The 20,610-nt window shown below is 36.3% G+C and overlaps 1 protein-coding gene across 4 annotated transcripts in view; it reads right to left on the reverse strand.

The window, feature by feature from the left end:
* DCUN1D1 (defective in cullin neddylation 1 domain containing 1) overlaps positions 1–20,610 on the reverse strand; it is a 34,573-nt gene that overhangs the window by 7,411 nt on the left and 6,552 nt on the right. For 2 of the 4 annotated variants that reach the window (XM_059687132.1, XM_059687131.1), the window contains exons 2-4: positions 14,536–14,752; positions 12,732–12,900; positions 10,383–10,513 (exon numbers count right to left, since the gene is read on the reverse strand). In XM_059687132.1, the coding sequence (XP_059543115.1) occupies positions 10,383–10,513; positions 12,732–12,900; positions 14,536–14,752 (517 nt within the window). Of the gene's footprint in view, positions 1–2,662; positions 2,794–10,382; positions 10,514–12,731; positions 12,901–14,535; positions 14,753–19,710; positions 19,782–20,610 lie in introns of those variants that run through there. The other 2 variants (XM_059687133.1, XM_059687134.1) reach the window with 2 other exon arrangements.

The following is a 20,610-nucleotide window of genomic DNA, read 5'->3' on the forward strand; positions in this document are numbered from 1 at the left end:
TTTGTTTTAAAAATTTGATGAAATTATATAATGCCCATTTAATTATGATTGTAGCAGAAAAGGGTAAAGAAGCAATACTGCCACATGACAAAGACCTATTCCTGTCATATGACAGAGAGAAAGACCCATCATTTCTTTCAAGGAACTAAAGCAGTTAAAGTACCAAGCTTTAATGAGTAAATTTACATCTCCAGCTCAGGAAAAATTACATCCTAAGTAACTTAACACAATGCGGGCAGATCACGAGCATTCTCGTGTTTTACATAAATGTTAAAGGCATGCCTTAAAATTAAACACCCATTGCATTTTGAAGTTATTTATTACATGTTCTTACAAGCTAATATCTTTTTAAAGTATGATATTTTGTAAAATGTTTTTTGTATTCGTTCAATAGAAACTTATCTGGCCACTGGGTAAAGCTAGCAATAAAACTACTGGTGTGCAATGTGTTAAAAGTCCTTTTAGATATTATCTCCAAAACACTCTTGATAATCTGGGGAATCATGAGAGACTAGGAAGGACTCCAAAAAGACTCACATCCTACCTTAAAGGAAAATATAAAAAGGCCATAAGGAGAAAAAAAAAAAGTCCCATCTTCATAGGCTCTCACAACCACTTCAAGAACAGGGACTACATATACGCAAACTGGCAGACTGAAACACACAGCAATTACTGAGAAACTGCTGAATGAATGCCACTTCCTATGGTCCCACGTGCAAATGTACTTACCTTCCTTTAAACTCAATGGAGGTATTTTCCTCCTATCCAAAGATAAGCCCTTAGCACCACTATTCTGGATCCAGTACCACCCTGCCTCTTCAAGGAATCTTGTCTATTGTCTTTTGATTAATTTTCCTCCCTTCCTACATCTTCAACTTTGCCTTCTTCTGGCTTTCCCCCTCAGGTTATCAGCTATGTTTAAAAAGTATTTCTTGGGTCTTTCATTACCTTACTAGCTATGCTCTTCTCCTTCCCTTCACAGATAATCTTCTACTGTTATACGTAATGTGTTCCTAAAATATGTCTGAAAGTCAAGCTCAAGTCCCCATGTTTTAAGAGAACTAGAAATATGACACCACCAATTCCTATCACAATTTCTTTTTAATCTTTGTAGTCTGTAAAGCTCTATACCCAAAATTCCTTCCAGGTTCTTTCATTTTGTCCTTTTCTTTATCAACCAACTGTCAAGCTTTAAGTGCAGTTAAAAGTAAAACTACTGTTATTAGCAAGCAGAACAAGATCTGCTGTTATTAGTATGCTTAATAATTTTCCTCTGCACTTCAAATGCATTAAGTGTATAAGAACTAAGCTCATTAGTGTTACATTTTTTCTTTTTAACTAATTTTAACAAAATAAGAATGAGAAACAATGAAATATTCAAATAACTGCAAAACATGAGACACCTATAAATGCCCATTTGTCAGCTAATACCTAACCTAAGACTCTGACAAGAATAGGAGTGTACATGTCTGATGTTTGAAAGTTCAGGTTGTAAAAGAGAACTTTTTGTCATCTACATTCATTACCCCATTTCCTCACCTCCCACACACTATTTAATTGTATAAACCAGTCTCTACCTCTGCAACTCACTCCACTAAAAGTGATCTCTGGAGGGTTACCACACCCTTTTGGTTCCCAAGTAAACACTTTTATGTCCTTAATTTACCTCGCCTTCTGCAATATTTGACAGAACAGAGCACACCTCCTAGATGGAACTTCTTTCAGCTTTAATAGTAGTACCTTACTGACTTTCCTCTGTCCTCTCTAGCCTTCTTACTCCTTTTTACAGGCTCCTCTTCATCCATTCATCCATTAAATGTCGGTGTTCTGTAACACTTTATGTCAGCAATAACCATTTCTACTTCCCTCAGATTTTTCAAACCTTTACCTTTTTTCACACTAACAACTCCTAAATCTGAAACTTGTATCTCTATTTTTCTAGATTCATATATCTAATTGCCTAAGCAGCAGTTCTCAACCTGTGGGTCACGACCATCGGAAAACACATATAGCATATCAGATATTTACATTACGATTCATAACAGTAGCAAAATTACAGTTATGAAGTAGCAATGAAAATAATTTTACGGTTGGGGGTCACCACAACATGAGGAACTGTATTAAAGGGTCGCGGCATTAGGAAGGTTGAGGACCACTGGCTAAGGACATCTTCAAACGGGTAGCCACAAAAAAACTCAAATTCAATAGGGCTCAGACTGAATTCATTATCTCACCTCTACAGACCTGCTATTCCATTTCTCTTAATAAATAGCATCACCCTACAGTGTTTCTCAGTGAAATGTCTCATTCTGAGGAACTGTCCTATGTACTGCAGGACATTTAGCATCCCCTAATGTCAGCAGAAACCCTCAGTCATTAGGACACCCAACAGACATCCCCCACGTTTCCAAAAATCCCTAAAGTGTGTTGAGAAATGTAGGGAAACCCCTCTCTTCTTCATCACATACTTCCAATTGAAGCTCTCTCATTCTAACTTCTCCATCTCCACTGGCAAGGCCTATCCTAGGGTCATCTTCATGTCTAGCTAAATCACTGCAACAGCTTCATAACCAGTCTCTCCCTCTAGTTCTGCCCTTACTCCTTTTAAAGGATCAACAGTGCTTTCAAATGAAGCTTTCAGGCACATTAATTTGGTGTCACTTCCATGTTAAATTCTTCAATGATTAAAACAACAAGATACCACTACACACCTTTTGGAATGGCCAAACTCCCAAACACTGACAACACCAAATGCTGGCGAAGGTTTGGAGAAACAGGAACTCTCATTCATTGCTGATGGGAATGCAAAATGGTACAGCCACTTTGGAAGACAGTTTGGCAGTTTCTTATAGAACTAAATATATGCTTACCATAAGATCCAGCAATCACACTCTGTGGTAGCTATCCAAACGAAGTGAAAACTTATGTCTACACAAACACCTGCCCGTAGATGTTTACAATAGCTTTATTCCTGCCAAAACTTGGAGGCAACCAAGATGTCCTTTAGAAGGTGTACAGATATATTGACTGTGGTACATCCAGATGAAGGAATATTATTCAGTGCTAACACAAAATGAGCTATTAAGCCATGAAAGGACATGGAGGAAAATGCATATTAATATTACTAAGTGAGGCCACTTGGCCTGGAGGTCAAACCCTCCCTGGGATTAGCTACAACAATCAAGGTTTAACTATAAGACTGCGAACAAAGACCACTAGGGGGTGCACCAAGGAAGCATAACAAAATGCGGAGACAAAGAAACAGGACAAAATTGTCAATGGAAGATATAGAGTTCAGAACCACACTGTTAAGGTCTCTCAAGAACTGTTTAGAAGCCGCCGATAAACTTAATGAGATCTACAAGAAAACTAATGAGACCCTCGATGTTATGTTGGGGAACCAACTAGAAATTAAGCATACACGGACTGAAATAACGAATATTATACAGACTCCCGACAGCAGACCAGAGGAGCGCAAGAATCAAGTCAATGATTTGAAATGCGAGGAAGCAAAAAACACCCAACGGGAAAAGCAAAATGAAAAAAGAATCCAAAAATGCGAGGATAGTGTAAGGAGCCTCTGGGACAGCTTCAAGCGTACCAACATCAGAATTATAGGGGTGCCAGAAGATGAGAGAGACCAAGATATTGAAAACCTATTTGAAGAAATAATGACAGAAAACTTCCCCCACCTGGTGAAAGAAATGGACTTAAAAGGTCCAAGAAGCGCGGAGAACCCCAAACAAAAGGAATCCAAAGAGGACCACACCAAGACACATCATAATTAAAATGCCAAGAGCAAAAGACAAAGAGAGAATCTTAAAAGCAGCAAGAGAAAGAAACCCAGTTACCTACAAGGGAATACCCATACGACTGTCAGCTGATTTCTCTACAGAAACTTTGCAGGCCAGAAGGGAATGGCAAGAAATATTCAAAGTGATGAATACCAAGAACCTACAACCAAGATTACTTTATCCAGCAAAGCTATCATTCAGAATTGAAGGTCAGATAAAGAGCTTCACAGATAAGGAAAAGCTAAAGGAGTTCATCACCACCAAACCAGGATTATATGAAATGCTGAAAGGTATCCTTTAAGAAGAGGAAGAGGAAGAAAAAGGTAAAGATACAAATTATGAACAACAAATATGCATCTATCAACAAGTGAATCTAAGAATCAAGTGAATAAATAATCTGATAAACAGAATGAACTGGTGATTATAATAGAATCAGGGACATAGAAAGGGAATGGACTGACTACTCTTGGGGGGGAAAGGGGTGTGGGAGATTCGGGAAGAGACTGGACAAAAATCGTGCACCTATGGATGAGGACAGTGGGTGGGGAGTGAGGGCGGAGGGTGGGGCGGAAACTGAGAGGAGGGGAGTTATGGGAGGGGAAAAGAGGAACAAATGTAATAATCTGAACAATAAAGATTTAATTTAAAAAAAAATATTACTAAGTGAAAGAAGTCATTACATATTTGTCCAAACCCACAAAATGTACAACACCAAGAATGAACCTTAATGTAAACTTGAACTTTGGGTGATAATGCTTGGGGGTGCAGGGGGGAGGGTTAATATGGGAGAAGCTAAGCATGTGTGAAAGGGGGTATATGGGAAATCTCTATACTTTCTGCTCAATTTTGCTGTAAGCCTAAAACAGCTCAAAAATTTTTATTGAAGCCCTAACCAGTTTGGCTCACTGGATAGAGCATTGGCCTGCGGACTCAAGGGTCCCAGGTTCGATTCCGGTCAAGGGCATGTACCTTGGTTGCAGGCACACACCCAGTAGGGAGTGTGCAGGAGGCAGCTGATCGATGTTTCTCTCTCATCAATGTTTCTAACTCTCTATCCTTCTCCCTTCCTCTCTGTAAAAAAATCAATAAAATATATATTAAAAAAAAATTTATTGAAAAATGTTTACAATGATTTCATTTTCTATTGCCTTCAGATAAGATCTACATCTCTAGCCAAATGAACTTACTAGCAGTTTAACTCTCAAAGGTGCTCCATCTCTCTCCATATTAGAGATGACTTCTTTTTCTTTTGTCCTTGAAACTGTGTAATTCAATCTTTGAGACTTTGCAAACTCACCCAAACAGACAGACTTAAGATGCTCCTGACACCATGCTCTCAGAGTAAGCAGTCAATAAATGTTGAATGAAAAAGGAATACTCAAAAAGAAGTTAAAATTAAGAGTTGAAACAGGGATAAAATTAAGTTGAACAGAGATAAAATGTTAACTGCCACAAGCACAAGAAAAAGTGTCTTTAGACAGAAATGTTTGAGTGACAGAGAGAATGGCCTAACTAGAGAGAAGTGCTTTAACATAGTTTCAGCCTCTTAAATTTCAACTCTAGCTCTAGATAATGATCTTGGACAACTGAATTCACGTCTCTAATTCAGTTTAAAATAATTGTATGTACTCTCACAGGTTGTTGTTAAGGATTAAATGAGTTAATACATATAAAACATTTAAAATGGGGCATGGTAAATAATGACCTTACTATTACTTTTTTAAAAATAATTTTAAAAATGTATTATTATGGGTTCTAAAGCAGTATTGAAAAGAACAAATTCAATAATAAGATAAAAGGAAATAAAAGCAGTTAGAATAGAAGGAAAATGCAGAGAAAAAGAGATAAGCCCTTATAGTAAAATTAAAAATGCAAACAGAGCCCTAGCCATTTGGCTCAGTGGATGGAGCGTCGGCCTGCAGACTGAAAGGTCCCAGGTTTGATTCCTGTCAAGGGTATGTACCTGGGTTGCGGGCACATCCTCAGTAGGAGGTGTGCAGGAGGCAGCTGATCGATGTTTCTCTCTCATCGATGTTTCTAACTCTCTATCCCTCTCCCTTCCTCTCTGTAAAAAATCAATAAAATATAATTTTTAAAAAAATGCAAAGAGGTAATCCCTGTGTCATTCTTTCAAGTAGAATCAAAAGGCCAATGTGGGATTTCATAAAAGATGATCAACTGAGTGCCAGATGAACATGAAAATGAATTAAGATTGGATCCAAACACTGTCCCTACAGGAAACAAAATGTTGCCAACTCACTAGGGAGGACAGAATAGTGATTAAAAATCCTATTCAAAATGTTTTCATTTACTTAGAAATATCTACAGTTAGCACAACATAGTGTAATTTTAAAAAGGCAAAAATTGGAGTCAGAGCTGAGGTTGAATCGCAGTTCTCACGTAACTCTAAAGTTATGGGCTTTAATAAGTCAGCCTCTCTAACGTGATTTTCCTCATCATGAAAAGAGGATAACAGGTTTCTTTTTACTTAGCAGAAAGGGTTGTTACAAGAGCCAAAGAGGATTTTATAGATGAAAATACACTTTAAAAACAATCAATTATTAAAGTAAATGTTTAACAATGTTAAAAACTTTTTAATCATTTAACAGGTGTAGAATTCTACCTGAAAACCACAGTTTACAAGAAAATAACCTACAGACTTTAGCCTAATTAAAGTTCAAGATGGTCCTCAAAATGACAGGGCCGCTAAAGAACAAATGCCATTTTTGACCAAATAAACTATCAGCCCCACAAGAAATAACAAACTCACGGTGTTCTACATTAAACAGCCTCGGTCTGAAGTATTATGATCAGCTTCAAGAGCTCTATTCTGAGAGAAACTGAAAGACTAAAAATGTGTCTACAAGGGACAGTAACAGGAATAATAAAGGTCTCCTCAAATGAACAGTTAAAATAATTAGGATACTGACCTGGAACAAAGGCGAAGGGTGATAGTGACCTTTTAAGATTAGACTTCCTCTGTGTTTGAGGACAAATAAGAGCAATGATGGAAGTTATAAAGACAAAGATGTTAGCTTGTAAGGAAGAACTGTGTGATAAGCGTATCCTGTGAGAGAATGGACCACTTCCTAAAACAAAATGCCCACTTTCCCTATGTTCAAAAGTAGAAGCTAAATGAACACCAGGTACGGATGCTACTTTAGATCTAACAGAGGACTTATGAAGTCCCTTTCAAAAATTTAAGATTCAGAAGACTATCAGAAATTGTAGGTGACTGAAGCAGCTGGTGATAAAGGAAGCACCCCATCCTACTATTATAAGAAATAAGGTTATAGACAATGACAAAAAATGGAAACACCAGCTCTTACTATCACTAGCACAGCTATCCTATATAATAATCCTATATAATAAAAGGCTAATATACAAATTGTCCCCTCGACTAGGAGTTCAACCAGGGGGTGGGGACAGCCAACCACCTGCAGCCCCTCCCCCCGGGTGGCCCTGCCCCTAATCAGTCCCCCCTACCCCAATCAGGGGCAGGGCTGGCCCGCCAACTGCCCGCAGCTCCTTGCCCTAGCCAGCCTGGCCCAATCAGCCCCAATTGGGGCGGGCCGGTCAAATCCCACCCATGCATGAATTCGTGCACTGGGCCTCTAGTCTATATAATAAAAGCCTAAGTGACTGTTACAGCAGAACAACCAGTTGCTATGATGCACACTGACCACCAGGGGGCAGATGCTCAATGCAGGAGCTGCCCCCTGGTATTCAGTGTGCTCCCACAGGGCTCACAGCTGGCAAGTGCAGAGCAGTGTTGGGAGCCTCTCCTGCCTCTGCAGCAGCACTAAGGAGCAGAGAGCCGAGTGGTACGGAGTGGCGAGCAGGCAGGTGGTAAGGAGCGAGGAGTCCCAGACTGTGAGAGGGAACAGGCTGGGCTGAGGGACAACCCCCTCCCCCAGTTCATGAATTTGGTGTACCAGGCCTCTAGTATATGAATAAACCACAGTGCCGTCACTGTTACTCTTTGCCAATTTGTTTTGGACCTCACTTCCTCTCCTATGATTTTCTAATTACTCTCTGCCAAATACACTTCAATATATGAGCCCTGTAAACTCTTGGAAAGGCTGTCAAGAAAACTGTTTTCTTTTTAATCAAGTTCTTCAACTAAACAAGTCATTACATTTCCTGACAACCAACACCATTGCAAAACAAAAAGAGAAACTATGACTTACTTTTATTACAGTTTTCTTTTTTGAATTAGGACAATTTTAGTTTTAGTTTCAAGTTTATGGGAAAAATTGCGGGAAAAGTACAGAAAGTTCCCCAAAACCTCTCCCTCCCTTCCCCTCATTTCCAGTATTTTTAACATCTTGTAATTGATAAGCCAATATAGGTATATTATTAGCTAAATACCGTATTTTACATTAGGGCTCACTCTGTTGTACATTCTATGGCTTGGAGGAACTTAAAAACAAATTTGAAAATTGTAGTTAAACATACATAACATGAAATGTATCATCTTAAACATTTTTAAGTGTGCAATTCAGTAGTGTTAGGTACATTCACACTGCTGTATAACTAATCTTCAGCACTCTTTTCATCTTGCAAAACAAAAACACTATACCATTTTTCTTAAGCTCAATACCTACTAGATAAAAGAATACACATAATTTTTAAACTTAATTCTTCTGCATAATCTTTTTCTCAGTTTTGTCTGTAATCTAAAAATCCAATTTACCATCATATTAATATATCCAATAGCTAAAAAAAGTTCAGTTTTGCTTTATTTTCATCATATAATAAAAACTAAGATTCAATATCAAAACTACATATTCACCCAAAAATATTATTTATTTTATACTCCAGTAAGAGCTAAGGGATATAAGAAATAGATTCATCCCCTTTAAATCATCATTGATATTCACATTTTGTTTAATCTTACCAAAATAATGTGTTATATTTCTAAACATAACAAAAATAATTATCTTAGCATATACATATACATTAAACACCTTAATTGGTTTTTACATGTGGTAAGCAAAAGAAGACTAGAAAAAATAGCCCAGTTAACTGGTTGCCACAGATATAAGATAGAGAAACCAACCCTAGGTATACTAGCTTATTTTATCTGCAAAATGAGAAATTTTTCTGTAAGAATATCCAACCTAAACTGAAGGATCAGTTGGAACTGAGGCTTCACTGTTCAGAATTTTGCTTTACAGATATTTTATAAACCAGTTTCAGGTTGGTCACTCTTTAGGCCAATTCTTCCATACAAATGTTCTACATTCATCCCTTCCTCACTAATGTTCAATCACTTCCTCGGTCTAATCCCTATCCACATATCTTTTTCTCAATGCTTTTCCCCCCCTCTAACCTAAAATATAAAGAAGAATTAGTACAAAAGACTCCTAATAGCCTCTCCAACTACTGTATATTCAAAATAAAAAAACAAACTCACTTCAATCAATGGGTAACTTATTTAACCTACCCGTGTCTCAGTATCCTTATCTGCAAAGTAAGGATAACAAAAATGGCTAGTGCTCTATTATTATGTACTTGGGACAGTGCAAGTGGTGAATTATTGAATGAAATAATAACTTCATGAAGTTGTTAAACACTAAATGTGGCAGTGTATGTAAAGTCCTTAGCACATTGCCAGGCAAACTGAAAGCTCGTGTTAAATGGAAGTTACTGCCATCATCAAAATCTTCAGTGCCTCCCCACTGCCCACAAATGTCCTGTTTTAAAAAGAAGCCTGTGGTGACTGAGCCTTAATGTGTTTCACCAATTTAATCGCCAAACAAGCACTAAAATCAAGTCAACATTTTCTGGCTTCCACAAAGTCAAGTTTATTTCTCAAGTTTCAGACCCTCATTCATAACTACCCTCTCACTGGAACACCTTCTATCTTCCCTTGCCCAGCCAAAGCAAACCCTTTAGTCACACCCCATCTTCCCAGGAAGCATGCCCCAATCATTCCAGCTTTTACTCATTTCCACTTTTATCTAAAACCCTCACACATGTTATTTTATATTATCTGCTACTGTCCAGTCTTTCTGGGTAAACGTAAATTATACTGTAGCTTTTAGTTCCATATTCTCTCTGCCATCCCCAAATGTATGGATATTACATACAGTATAGATTAATCTAAATTGTTAACAGTAGTTATTTCAGGTAAAGATTATGAATGATAATCATCTTTTTTAAAATTCTTTCTTATGGTTTCCAAATAAATCATTTTATGATTTACAAATCCTATAATGCTATTCTACAGATCCATAGTGAAATAACTTATGATCCTAAGACCTTATAATATCTTCTGGGAAATAAACAAATGGACATACATATGTCAGGGGAATTTTAACAAGTATTTATTTTCTGTACAGTTCTTTAAAAAAAAAAAAAATCAGTGGTTCACATGTGATATCCAGGGTAACCAACCCTATTCTGAATGTGCTCAGTATTTTTCGAGTAACCAGAAGTTCACTGTTTCTCACTGCTTTTCAGGAACTGGGATTTTCATATTTTTTGCTCAAAACACATAACTTTCTATTACAAAACAAAGTGACACTGTCAATGTATTTGAATGTATTTGAAACACCAAATATAATTTTTAAAAATTCTTACCTAATCCTTTTTGTCCTGGATTCTTTGCAAAATTAAAAGTAAACTGGTAAAAATCCTTAAATCGTCCTGGTTCTTTCAATTCTTGTTCCATCTTGGGTATCTGGGCCTTTAGTTTTTCTATGCTGTCACATCTACATTGTAAAATTAAGTTTATAAAAGATAAAACTTTTTCACTATAAATTAAGGACTTAACTTATTCCTATGATAGCTTATCTTTATTTCATAGAACTTTTTAAAAATCAGACAGCTGTCATTCTTTTTACATTATATAAACAAGCATGGGTTTAGTTAGAGGAAGAAAAGGTCTGAAGTGATTAAATGTTAGAAATAATTACTATTTTTAAAAGAAATGGGCCGTTACTTTTAATTACATAACTCACTGGACCATTAACACACCTGAAATGTAGAAGTCAGCTGTTGTGAACAGATGAGAATGTATACTAATTAACAACCACCACCAGTTTAAACTGTAGTAGATACTCCTTTGATGGTAACAAATCACATGTCTAGCTTCCAAACTAACTGAAAGCATAATTTCTTACTTCGGTGAGAATGCACTTTTCTTGAAAAGTTACTTTTTGTTATATATAAAGTATAAGTATCTGCTGAGCGCCCTACTATTTCCAACTGAAGTTAGAATCCACAGTAAGCTTTTTCTATTTTTTGCGAAGCATTCAACTTCTAAGGGGTTGAAAGGGTCTAAGTTCTAGTCTTATTTTCCATATAACAGCCTTAAGGTAGAAATATTCTATTTCTTATAGAGTCTACAAAAGCAATCACTCCACTTTTTCTTCTGATCTTTTTGCTTTTATTTTCCTTCTATGTTCTTTATAATGCCTCCCAGATCATTATTGGTAAATTAAAATTTAGATTTGGAAGTTCATCATATTGTACATAAATTCAGTTTCAGAAGAAAAAAAAGTGCGTTTTAATAACATCTGTCTTAGCATAGAAAATTGCAAGTTCAGGATGGGGCTAGCTTTGGCTGTGGAACACAGTGTCTAGGCCAGTTATTAATTTATTACCTCTCAACTTTAAACCCACTCTTCTTTGCCCTAAATTGTGACTATCTGTAGTGGACTATAAATTGTGAGATTTTCTTTTTCTTGCCAGTTGGCTCACTGTTAGGTTCTACCAACAGAGGGCAATGAAAGGCTGAAAGAGGAAAGGAACTTTTCCTATCCCAGTCTGTTTTCTGCAGAGAGCAAGGGTTTCAGCGTGCTGGAAGGTCCCAGCAGTGTTTACCAATGGTGGCAGCTCACATGGCCCCACAGCAAGTGGCCTCTAGCCAGTTTTTTCTTCATCAGAGTGGCAGACAAGGCAGGCATCGCAGGCTTTGTGTTCTGCAGCAGCCATGCCCTCTCCTCTGAGATCCCTGTGGGGATCTCTTAAGTGTCTAGGTTCCTTGCTTATTCATTTCCCTCAGTTCCAGGGGTGGTGGCAGTTTCTTGCAACTGCAACCTCTGTTATACCTCAAAGCTTTCTTTTGCTCCTTTTACATAACACAATATTTTAAATTTAACCTATTCAAAGTACTGATATATTTTTGTGACTTGTCTGGACCCTGATTGATTACAGTGCACCTCAGGCTCAAGGTCAGAATGCCTGGGTTCAAATCCTGACTTTAATACTACCTAACTCTAGTTCTCTGTACCTCAGTTTCCTCATCTCTAAAATGGGGATATAAATACTTCTCATACACAGTTATTGTGAAGAGGTAGGTGAAGTACTTACTTAGCACAGTTCCTGAAATAAAAAAATGTTCAACAAATGTTAGCTATTATTATTTAATAGTCATCCGCTAAAAACAAAGGACAGCCTGTTACCTATCCATAGACTGAGTATTTTTGCAGCCTCATTAAATACAGACAACTAGAAGCCATAGGTAAAACCTCTACCCATAACTTTTCAATTTATTTATCCCAAGTCATTTAAGCCAATCAGATATCAAGATAAACTGAACAAAAAGTGATTAGTAACTTCTAAAATTTTAAATTCTAAGAGCTGTTCATAAATTCAGAATTTGCAGCCTCACATTATGAAATACCTTAAAACTTGCTCATTTCAATATTATGTTAAATATTAGTAATTTTATTAGCAATTAAAATAATTTATTTTAATATAAGTACAATGTAAATGGAATAGGCTGTACTAACTATACAGGTAACTTGACAAACCCAGAAAACTGGATAACATGGGAAGGAATTAGCAGATTAGCCCATTTCTGTTATAACAATGTTTGTGGGCTGACAGATTTATGTTTACATTAAAAAACTCATACCATAATTCATTTCCATAGTAATTCTCACAGTAATGAACCTTAATTTCCTTTGATAATTATGTACTCACACTAATTCTGTCATGCCGTCCATGAACTCTTGCTTGGAGAACTCGCACTGTGTTGCTGCTCTGAACTTCCATGCAATGATCAACACACTAATGCTGGCTGGATCGAGGGCCAGGTCATCACAGAACTGTTGTATACCATCTATTCCAATTTTATTTTCATCTTGAGGATCTTCACAAATAACAATGCAATATTAAATTAATGCCATACTTTATTATACTATTCCTAAAACTAAAAAGGTAATGCTGTATGCTCCATTAAAAAATAATCACATAGATCAAAGACGAAGCAGTATTACTAAATATTCCCCCCTGTAATATTCAAAGCCAATGTGCCCTCAAAATAGCACTCTTACTATGAACAGGAGGTGGTGGGGGGTGGAGGGAGCCTAATATATGGTGACAGAAGATGGTTTTGACTTTGGGTGGTGAGCACACAATGCAACATACAGATCATGTATCATAGAAATGTATACTTGAAACCTATACGACCCTAGTAACCAATGTCACCCCAATAAATTTAATAAAAGTGTGAAAAGATGGATTCACACTTCATGCTACATACTAACATAAACTCTAATAGAAGGATGAACAGGAGAATACACAGGGTGGGGCAAAAGTAGGTTTATAGTTGTGAGTACACAAAACACAGAGTTGATGCTTGTGTTATTAATTATTGTTTTTTTCCATACAAACAACTGCATGTCTACTTTTGCCCCACCCACTTTTATATAAGATCGACACGTGATTTTTAAGTCTCATTTATTCATATGAAAAATGTCCCATACTCATACACATTCAGAAAATCAGACAGTCTATATAGAGATAAAGGATTTCTACTGAACCTATCCATATTTTAAGTAAGCATTCTAAATTAACAGTATTCTATACAAAAAATCTTTTTTTCCTTAAAACTAAGTTCACTCTACCACAGCAATTACGTCTTGAGAGTATCAGAAAAACTATAAACTCAGCAATTAAATCCTAATCTCAACAATATAAATATCTGCTGTTCAAGTTAAAGAAAAATACCAACCATCAATATTTACTTATCAGACAGAAAAACCTTTAAATAATGACAAATACAAGGAGAAAGAGGCACTCATACACTGCTGCCAAGTGTGCTTTGCTAACATCTCTAACAATAAAAAAAAAAGGTGACTTTTCTGATTTGGGAGAATGAATTATGCATAAAATATCCCATTTTTGAAAAAAATTTTAAACTGTGTATACATATTTCTGCATAAACAAAAAAGACATGGAAGGATCCACACCAGAATTAAATGCTGGTTCCCTCAAGAGAATAAATAAGGAAAAAAATGGAGAAACTATTAACTTTTTCTTCAATGATCTATTTTGTATTGTTTAAATATTTTAAAGAGTATATTACTTATAAGTTCTTTAAAGGTTATTAAAATTATCATGCAGGTTTTCTTAAAATCAGTTCAGCTGAGTTTTATGAAATGGACGGGGGGGAGGAAGGCCCCCAGCCCCCCTTCTCAAAGGCTGTAGAAGGGAAGTATACCCCCCAGCCCCTCTTCTCTATTTCCTCTCTATCATGGGGGAGGAAATAAAGAGGCTAAGAAAAAATTTTGGTGGAAAGAGAAAAATAATTTATCTTAGATCTCTTTGAAGTAATTCTAAGATCTACAGAGTTCTGTTACGATATCCACCTATATCATATGTTCTATGTATTATACATATATATAAATACCTATAAATATGTTCTATGTATTATTTCTCACAAGCAGCCTATAACTTTGGAACACCTGGTTCAAAATATTTAAAGTTACAAGTAAACACTCACCTTTGTATCTATTGTATAGTTGTTCTAACTTCTTCCTGTCCAATGATCCTTTTACACTCTCTCGTATATAAAGTTCAGGATTTTGGAAAAAATTGTCTGTTGCAACATCTAACTTCCAGTCATTTTGAGACAGGCAACTTACTGCTGTTTTTTCACTAGATTGTGTGAAGATCATAAACTGACGAACTTTATCCTTCTGCGATGATTTCAACTTGTTCTATTGAAACCAGAAAATAAACTGAAACACTATGTAAAAATCACAGAACACTAAAGTGGTGTTCCTATATGCCTGACTAATCACTCATCAATACTTTTTCCTCATAAATTATTAAAACATTTTAGTTCAAGATTTATTTTTGATCTACTATTAATCAGAAAGACAAATTTTTAAGAAATCTAAAACACAAAATGTAGTATCATTTTGGAAAAGAAACTAGGACAGAGGCAAAGGAAGTTCAACCATCCTGCATTTCTTCTAAAAGTGGATCCTGAGAGCACTATAAAGGCTGTAGAAGGGAAGTATAGCTACTCTCAAAATCTTGACCAAGCACAAAGTTCTAAAACAGCGGTTCTCAACCTGTGGGTTGCGACCCCTTTGGGGGTCGAACGACCCTTTCACAGGGGTCGCCTAAGACCATCGGAAAACACATATATAATTACATATTGTTTTTGTGATTCATCACTATGCTTTAATTATGTTCAATTTGTAACAATGAAATTGGGGGTCACCACAACATGAGGAACTGTATTAAAGGGTCGTGGCATTAGGAAGGTTGAGAACCACTGTTCTAAAGGGATATACATATACAGACTGGTGGGGAAGGTGACATTACCTAGCCAGCCAGAACAGGCAAATGACCCTGGGAACAATGCGATTAACAGGTGTCTGCTGCAGTCCTAAAACCCACTATAAAAAACATAGGATGCAATTCTCCTCCCAACCCTACCCCTTGTTTTCTTGCTATTTTATAGCAAATGTGAGAAAGTAACAGACTATGAGTAGCTTCTATTTCTCCTGGTGGTGTTCAGAAACCAAGATAATTACCAATAAAATTTCATATTTTCATTCAAATCAGAAGCCCTGAAATATGAACTAACATGCATCCTTCCAACAAAGGTAAACAGGATTCTCCCTTTCTCCCCCTGAAAGAACCACCTTTCCCCCCTAGCCTGAGCCTAGCATAGCCTCTCTCCAAAATGCCTCTCTACTGTAATAATAACCTTTTCTCACTTGCCTTATGTTGACACTGATTCATTTCTCATCTGGCCTGAACCCTAAGCAAAATGAAACAAGGCAATTAGGCCCTGCACTCTCTCCCACTATTAAGGACCATGTTCTCCCTCCTCTCCCACCCAAGCTAGTCTCCTATGGAATGTCAGCCTCTCCACTATTATTCTTGTCTCCTAACACCATCTCTCAGCAAAATACTTGGGTTAGCCCTGGTCAGTGTGGTTAGGGTGGCTGGAGCGTCATCCCATACACCAAAAGGTGTAGGGTTCAATTCCTGGTCAGGGCAGATAGCCTGGGTTGTAGGCTGGATCACCAGTCTGGTGTGTATGGGAGGCAATGGATCAATGTTTGTTTGTTTCTTTCTCTCTCTGCCTCCCCTTCCTCGCTCTCTTAAAAAAAAAAAAAAAAATCGAAAAAAAATTTTAAACTTGGGTTTTTCCTGAGCTTCTACAGCAAATGAAGAAGGGAAAGGGATGTATGGATGGCATACATTAATAGATACAGAGTCCTGTGGTATAAGCAACCATCTGAGAACCCCAGAATCTTTTATCTGACAGATCACAAACTTCAACCCCCTCATTGTACAGATGAGAAAACAGACCCAGAAGTTTAAAGAATTAGTTCAAAACTTATCCAGGTTATTATTAGTGGAAATGGGACAAGAACAGAAAGGCCTTATAAATCCAAATCATAGTAATCTTATATAAACCACATTACTTGTTGTACAGATTTATAAGCCTTTTGAAATTTTCAGGAAAAAGACTACCAAAAATATATTTCCACCTATCCCAAAGTAAAAATAACACTATACAAAAATCAAACATGAAAAACGTTTATGCCCTGGAGTCTGACCTGCCAGCCATACTCCTCTCTGTAAATATGCTATTGCTTAATATTACAGATTAAAATCTCAACCTCTGTTCATTAAATTTGAGGAACTATAACTCTACTAACCTTCTGTTACTTCACTAATAACTACCACCTCTGGACACTAGTAACTCATATCCCATTATACAATACATCTCTTAAATGTCTAAGATTCTTCCATTTTGAAAAGTGATTCTTCAAGACATAATTCAATTGCAACAAACCCACAATGAAATCAAATCCCAAGGAAGATTCCTGTCGTATTTAATATACTGTTTAATTAAAAGGAAGCCACTTTGATTTCAATTTTTGTTAGTAAAAACTATTTTTTTTTTAATTTCTATACCTTTCTCCCTGGGAAGATACAGTATCCTAACATGTTTCAATCCTTTTTTGAAGAACAGGGAAGTACTGAGGGTCCCTATGGCCATCAGTGACCACTGTATAATGTATAAGGTGTCGGAGAATAACTGAGAAGAGTAACTACTGGCCACATCCTGGAAATTATTTTTTTTTTTTTTTTAAATATATTTTATTGATTTTTTACAGAGAGGAAGGGAGAGAGATAGAGAGTTAGAAACATCGATGAGAGAGAAACATCGATCAGCTGCCTCCTGCACATCTCCTACTGGGGATATGCCCGCAACCCAGGTACATGCCCTTGACCGGAATCGAACCTGGGACCTTTCAGTCCGCAGGCCGACGCTCTATCCACTGAGCCAAACCGGTTTCGGCTGGAAATTATTTTTTAATTAAACCTGATACAACTTCTTTTGTATAACTTTCCCCCTATTCTCCTAATTGTTGTTGGAGGCAGCAAAACAATCAGGACTATCTGGGGTTTCATCATGAAGTATTAAATCCAATGCACTGTTCCCTGGAACTTGAACCACTTTTGTTGAAGAGAAGGAAAAACACAGCTTAAGTCAATTCTGCAAACCAAAAAGAGCTGTTCACTCTCCTAATGACTTCCTGTCAGAGAGCAAGGTATTAGAAAGTTGGGGGAACAAAGATAAAAAAATCATCTTACCCACACGAACTAATAACAACATTATACATTTATTTCCAATTATTTAATTCCAGGTCATATTTTATTTGAAAAAAAAGTGTATGTATTAAATAATATCTATATATACACATAAACTATTTAACTGGTTTAAATTTCCAGTATATGGGCAATATAAATATATTTTCAGAAAAAAGGCTGCAGCTACCCATTTCTAGCACCATAAAAGCTAATGAGTGATACCTGGTAGAGAACTGATAATATGGGTTCCTGCGAGGCCAAGTAGTAATAAGCAATCCCATTCCTGCAAAGTCTGATCAGTATCCTCTGCCTCCTTCTTGGATTTATCACATACACTTATCATTTCTCTATTTACTCTCTGTACCTAGAATAAATCTTAACACCTGTTGTCCTACTGAAGAGGATGTACTCAATTCTGTGATCTCAAACGCCGTCCTAGAGTAAAGCTGGAGTGGACTACATTGACCTGCCCTTCTCCCAAGCCTATATATGAGCTGTAACACTCGCACCTCCTTTTCCCCGGCCATATGGGGGCAACAGACAAGGTGTTTTGAGAGTATGGTACCAAAGGCTGTAATTTTTATCAACTTAAGGAAGAGAAAAAGGGTATCTAGCCAGCAAATAATTATTTTATAGGAGATGAGAGGATGGACAGAAAACTGAAGTGGAAAAGAAACAGATGGATGTTTTCTATTTCTACTATAAACCCAGTGGGGAATCTTCCTAAGACCAAAAACATATGACAACTACAATGACTCAGCACTCAACTGTCGTATATGCCACTTACTTTAAGATCTACTTAAAAAAAACTAGAGTGGTCACTAAATAAAATTAGGCAATACAATATTCAGTACTCAAATGTAAAAACTATCTAGATATTAAGTTTTCAAGGAAATTCAATAGTGGTATGTAAAATGTATAAAATACAGGATATATTCTGATTATTTTTTATTTTAGAAAAATAAAAGGAGAATGGAGGATGAAGAGGAAGAGAAAGAAAGGAAATGAGGAAGGAAAGGAATGCTGTCTCTTGTAATAGAAGGCTACTTACAACTGTATTGAAGATTACCAACATTAGAAGTTCTACTATAATCTGGACAATAAAAAGCACTTATTTGTTCATCTTGTCAAAATAAAAATAAAAAATGGTTGTTAATACATATTATCTAATACTTAAATCTATCACATGCTTGTAACTTTTTTCACTCAAGAAATGTAAAAATCACATTTAAAATAATAGATTATCTAGGAAAAAAATCACACAAATACTCTGAATGTAGCCAAGAATCATGTAAGTAGTCAAGTATATTTTACCACTGAATCTACAAAGTCCACTGTGATAAAATATGGACTCAAGAAACGCTCTATGGTAAGAAAATAATAATGATCATAAAGTTAAATTTCTCACATAAGTATTTCTCTCAAGAAAAATAATAAACATGGTAAATGATTTTCTAGTTAACTAAGTCCTGACAATTTGAAATGAAATAATTTTAACGGGTAAGTGATATTTTTAAAAGCTAAAAATTAAGACACATTTTATTATTTCTATTATTCTAAATCTTCATCTTCTCACCCTTGACTTAATTCTAGTTATCTCAGGGGTTGATGAATATAGCTCACAAAAGGCAACATTTTAAAAATCAAAACACTGTAATGACCACTCATAATTCTCACTAAAAGTTCTGTATGTTGATTCTGTGTTTTCCATATGATTAACAGTTTAACTTCATCTGAAACTTAAGAACTAGTTTAAGTCCAGAAAATGATAGTTTTCATATATGATACATAGTATTCAATAGTTAAAGCCAAGTTTTACAATATCCCAAACCACTCATCTATAAAAAAAAACTTCCCATAGATTAAAGGTCTGAAATCAAAAGTGCAGGAAAATAATCAATTCAACTAACAAGCACAGTTCTGCAAGAAAGCCAGGCTAAGAATCTGAGGAATAGCTAGAAATCCTATTCCCTTTCACCTGTACAGAGGAGGTATATGGTTAGTGAAGAGTGCAGACTCTCAAGCCAGACAGGCAGCATTTCAATCCTACCTGTGCCTCTTAATTGCTGTGTGATTTGGGGAAAATTAATCTCTGATCTCTGTGTGCTTCAATTTCTTCATCTGTAAACAGGGTGTGAAGGTTACATTAATTCAGGTTCAACTCTAAGAAATGTAACTAGCACATAGTAAGTCCTCTTTACAAGTGCATGACCAAAGAATAATAAATACTCCAGAGAAAAAAAGTTAATTCTATGTAAACAGTAAAGTAAGAAAGATGATAACTATAATCAGAAAATTAGCAGCTAATATTTATTTGAACTCCTACTGTGTGCCAACTATGCAAGGTGGTTATCTTTGATTCCATTTTACAAACGAGGAAACCAGGCCTCGGAGCTCAATTTATCTAAGGACACAGACCTGTCTAAAAAGCAACAGAGCCTGGTGCCTAACTTCAAGGCATGATCTTTCCATTTATTCTATCATCAAGTAAAAGAGGAAAAGGGCAAAAGTGCAAACACTGACTATGTGTGCACTGGGGGAAGAGGTGAATTGTGAGCAATATTTCTTCACATTGTTTTACAGAAAAGTTCAATAATCAATTGACCTTTCCCCTTACAAATGTAAACAATCTGCATTCTGCTAAAATGTACCCATTAAGCTTATAACCTAACTAAAAAGGCTAATTTATGGAACTTCCCTTTTAGAGTTTCCTGGGAAGGAAAGGGTGGGAAAAGAGAGGGATAGGTTATTTTAAGATAAGTAATTCAACAGGAAGAAAAATGTGTTTGTAGTCCGGTCAGTCTGTATTTTAAAACATGACCATGCTCTATAGCTTTAAATGTGCAGAGGAGGCAATAAGAGTCAGGGTTTCCTTTTCCAATGAGCAGACTTGAAACCCAGAGGAAAACACAAATACATGTACAGGCTATGGCCAGAAAATATAAGCAAA

The sequence above is a fragment of the Myotis daubentonii genome, chromosome 3 (assembly GCF_963259705.1).
Source record: "Myotis daubentonii chromosome 3, mMyoDau2.1, whole genome shotgun sequence".
NCBI classification, from domain to species: Eukaryota; Metazoa; Chordata; class Mammalia; order Chiroptera; family Vespertilionidae; genus Myotis; species Myotis daubentonii.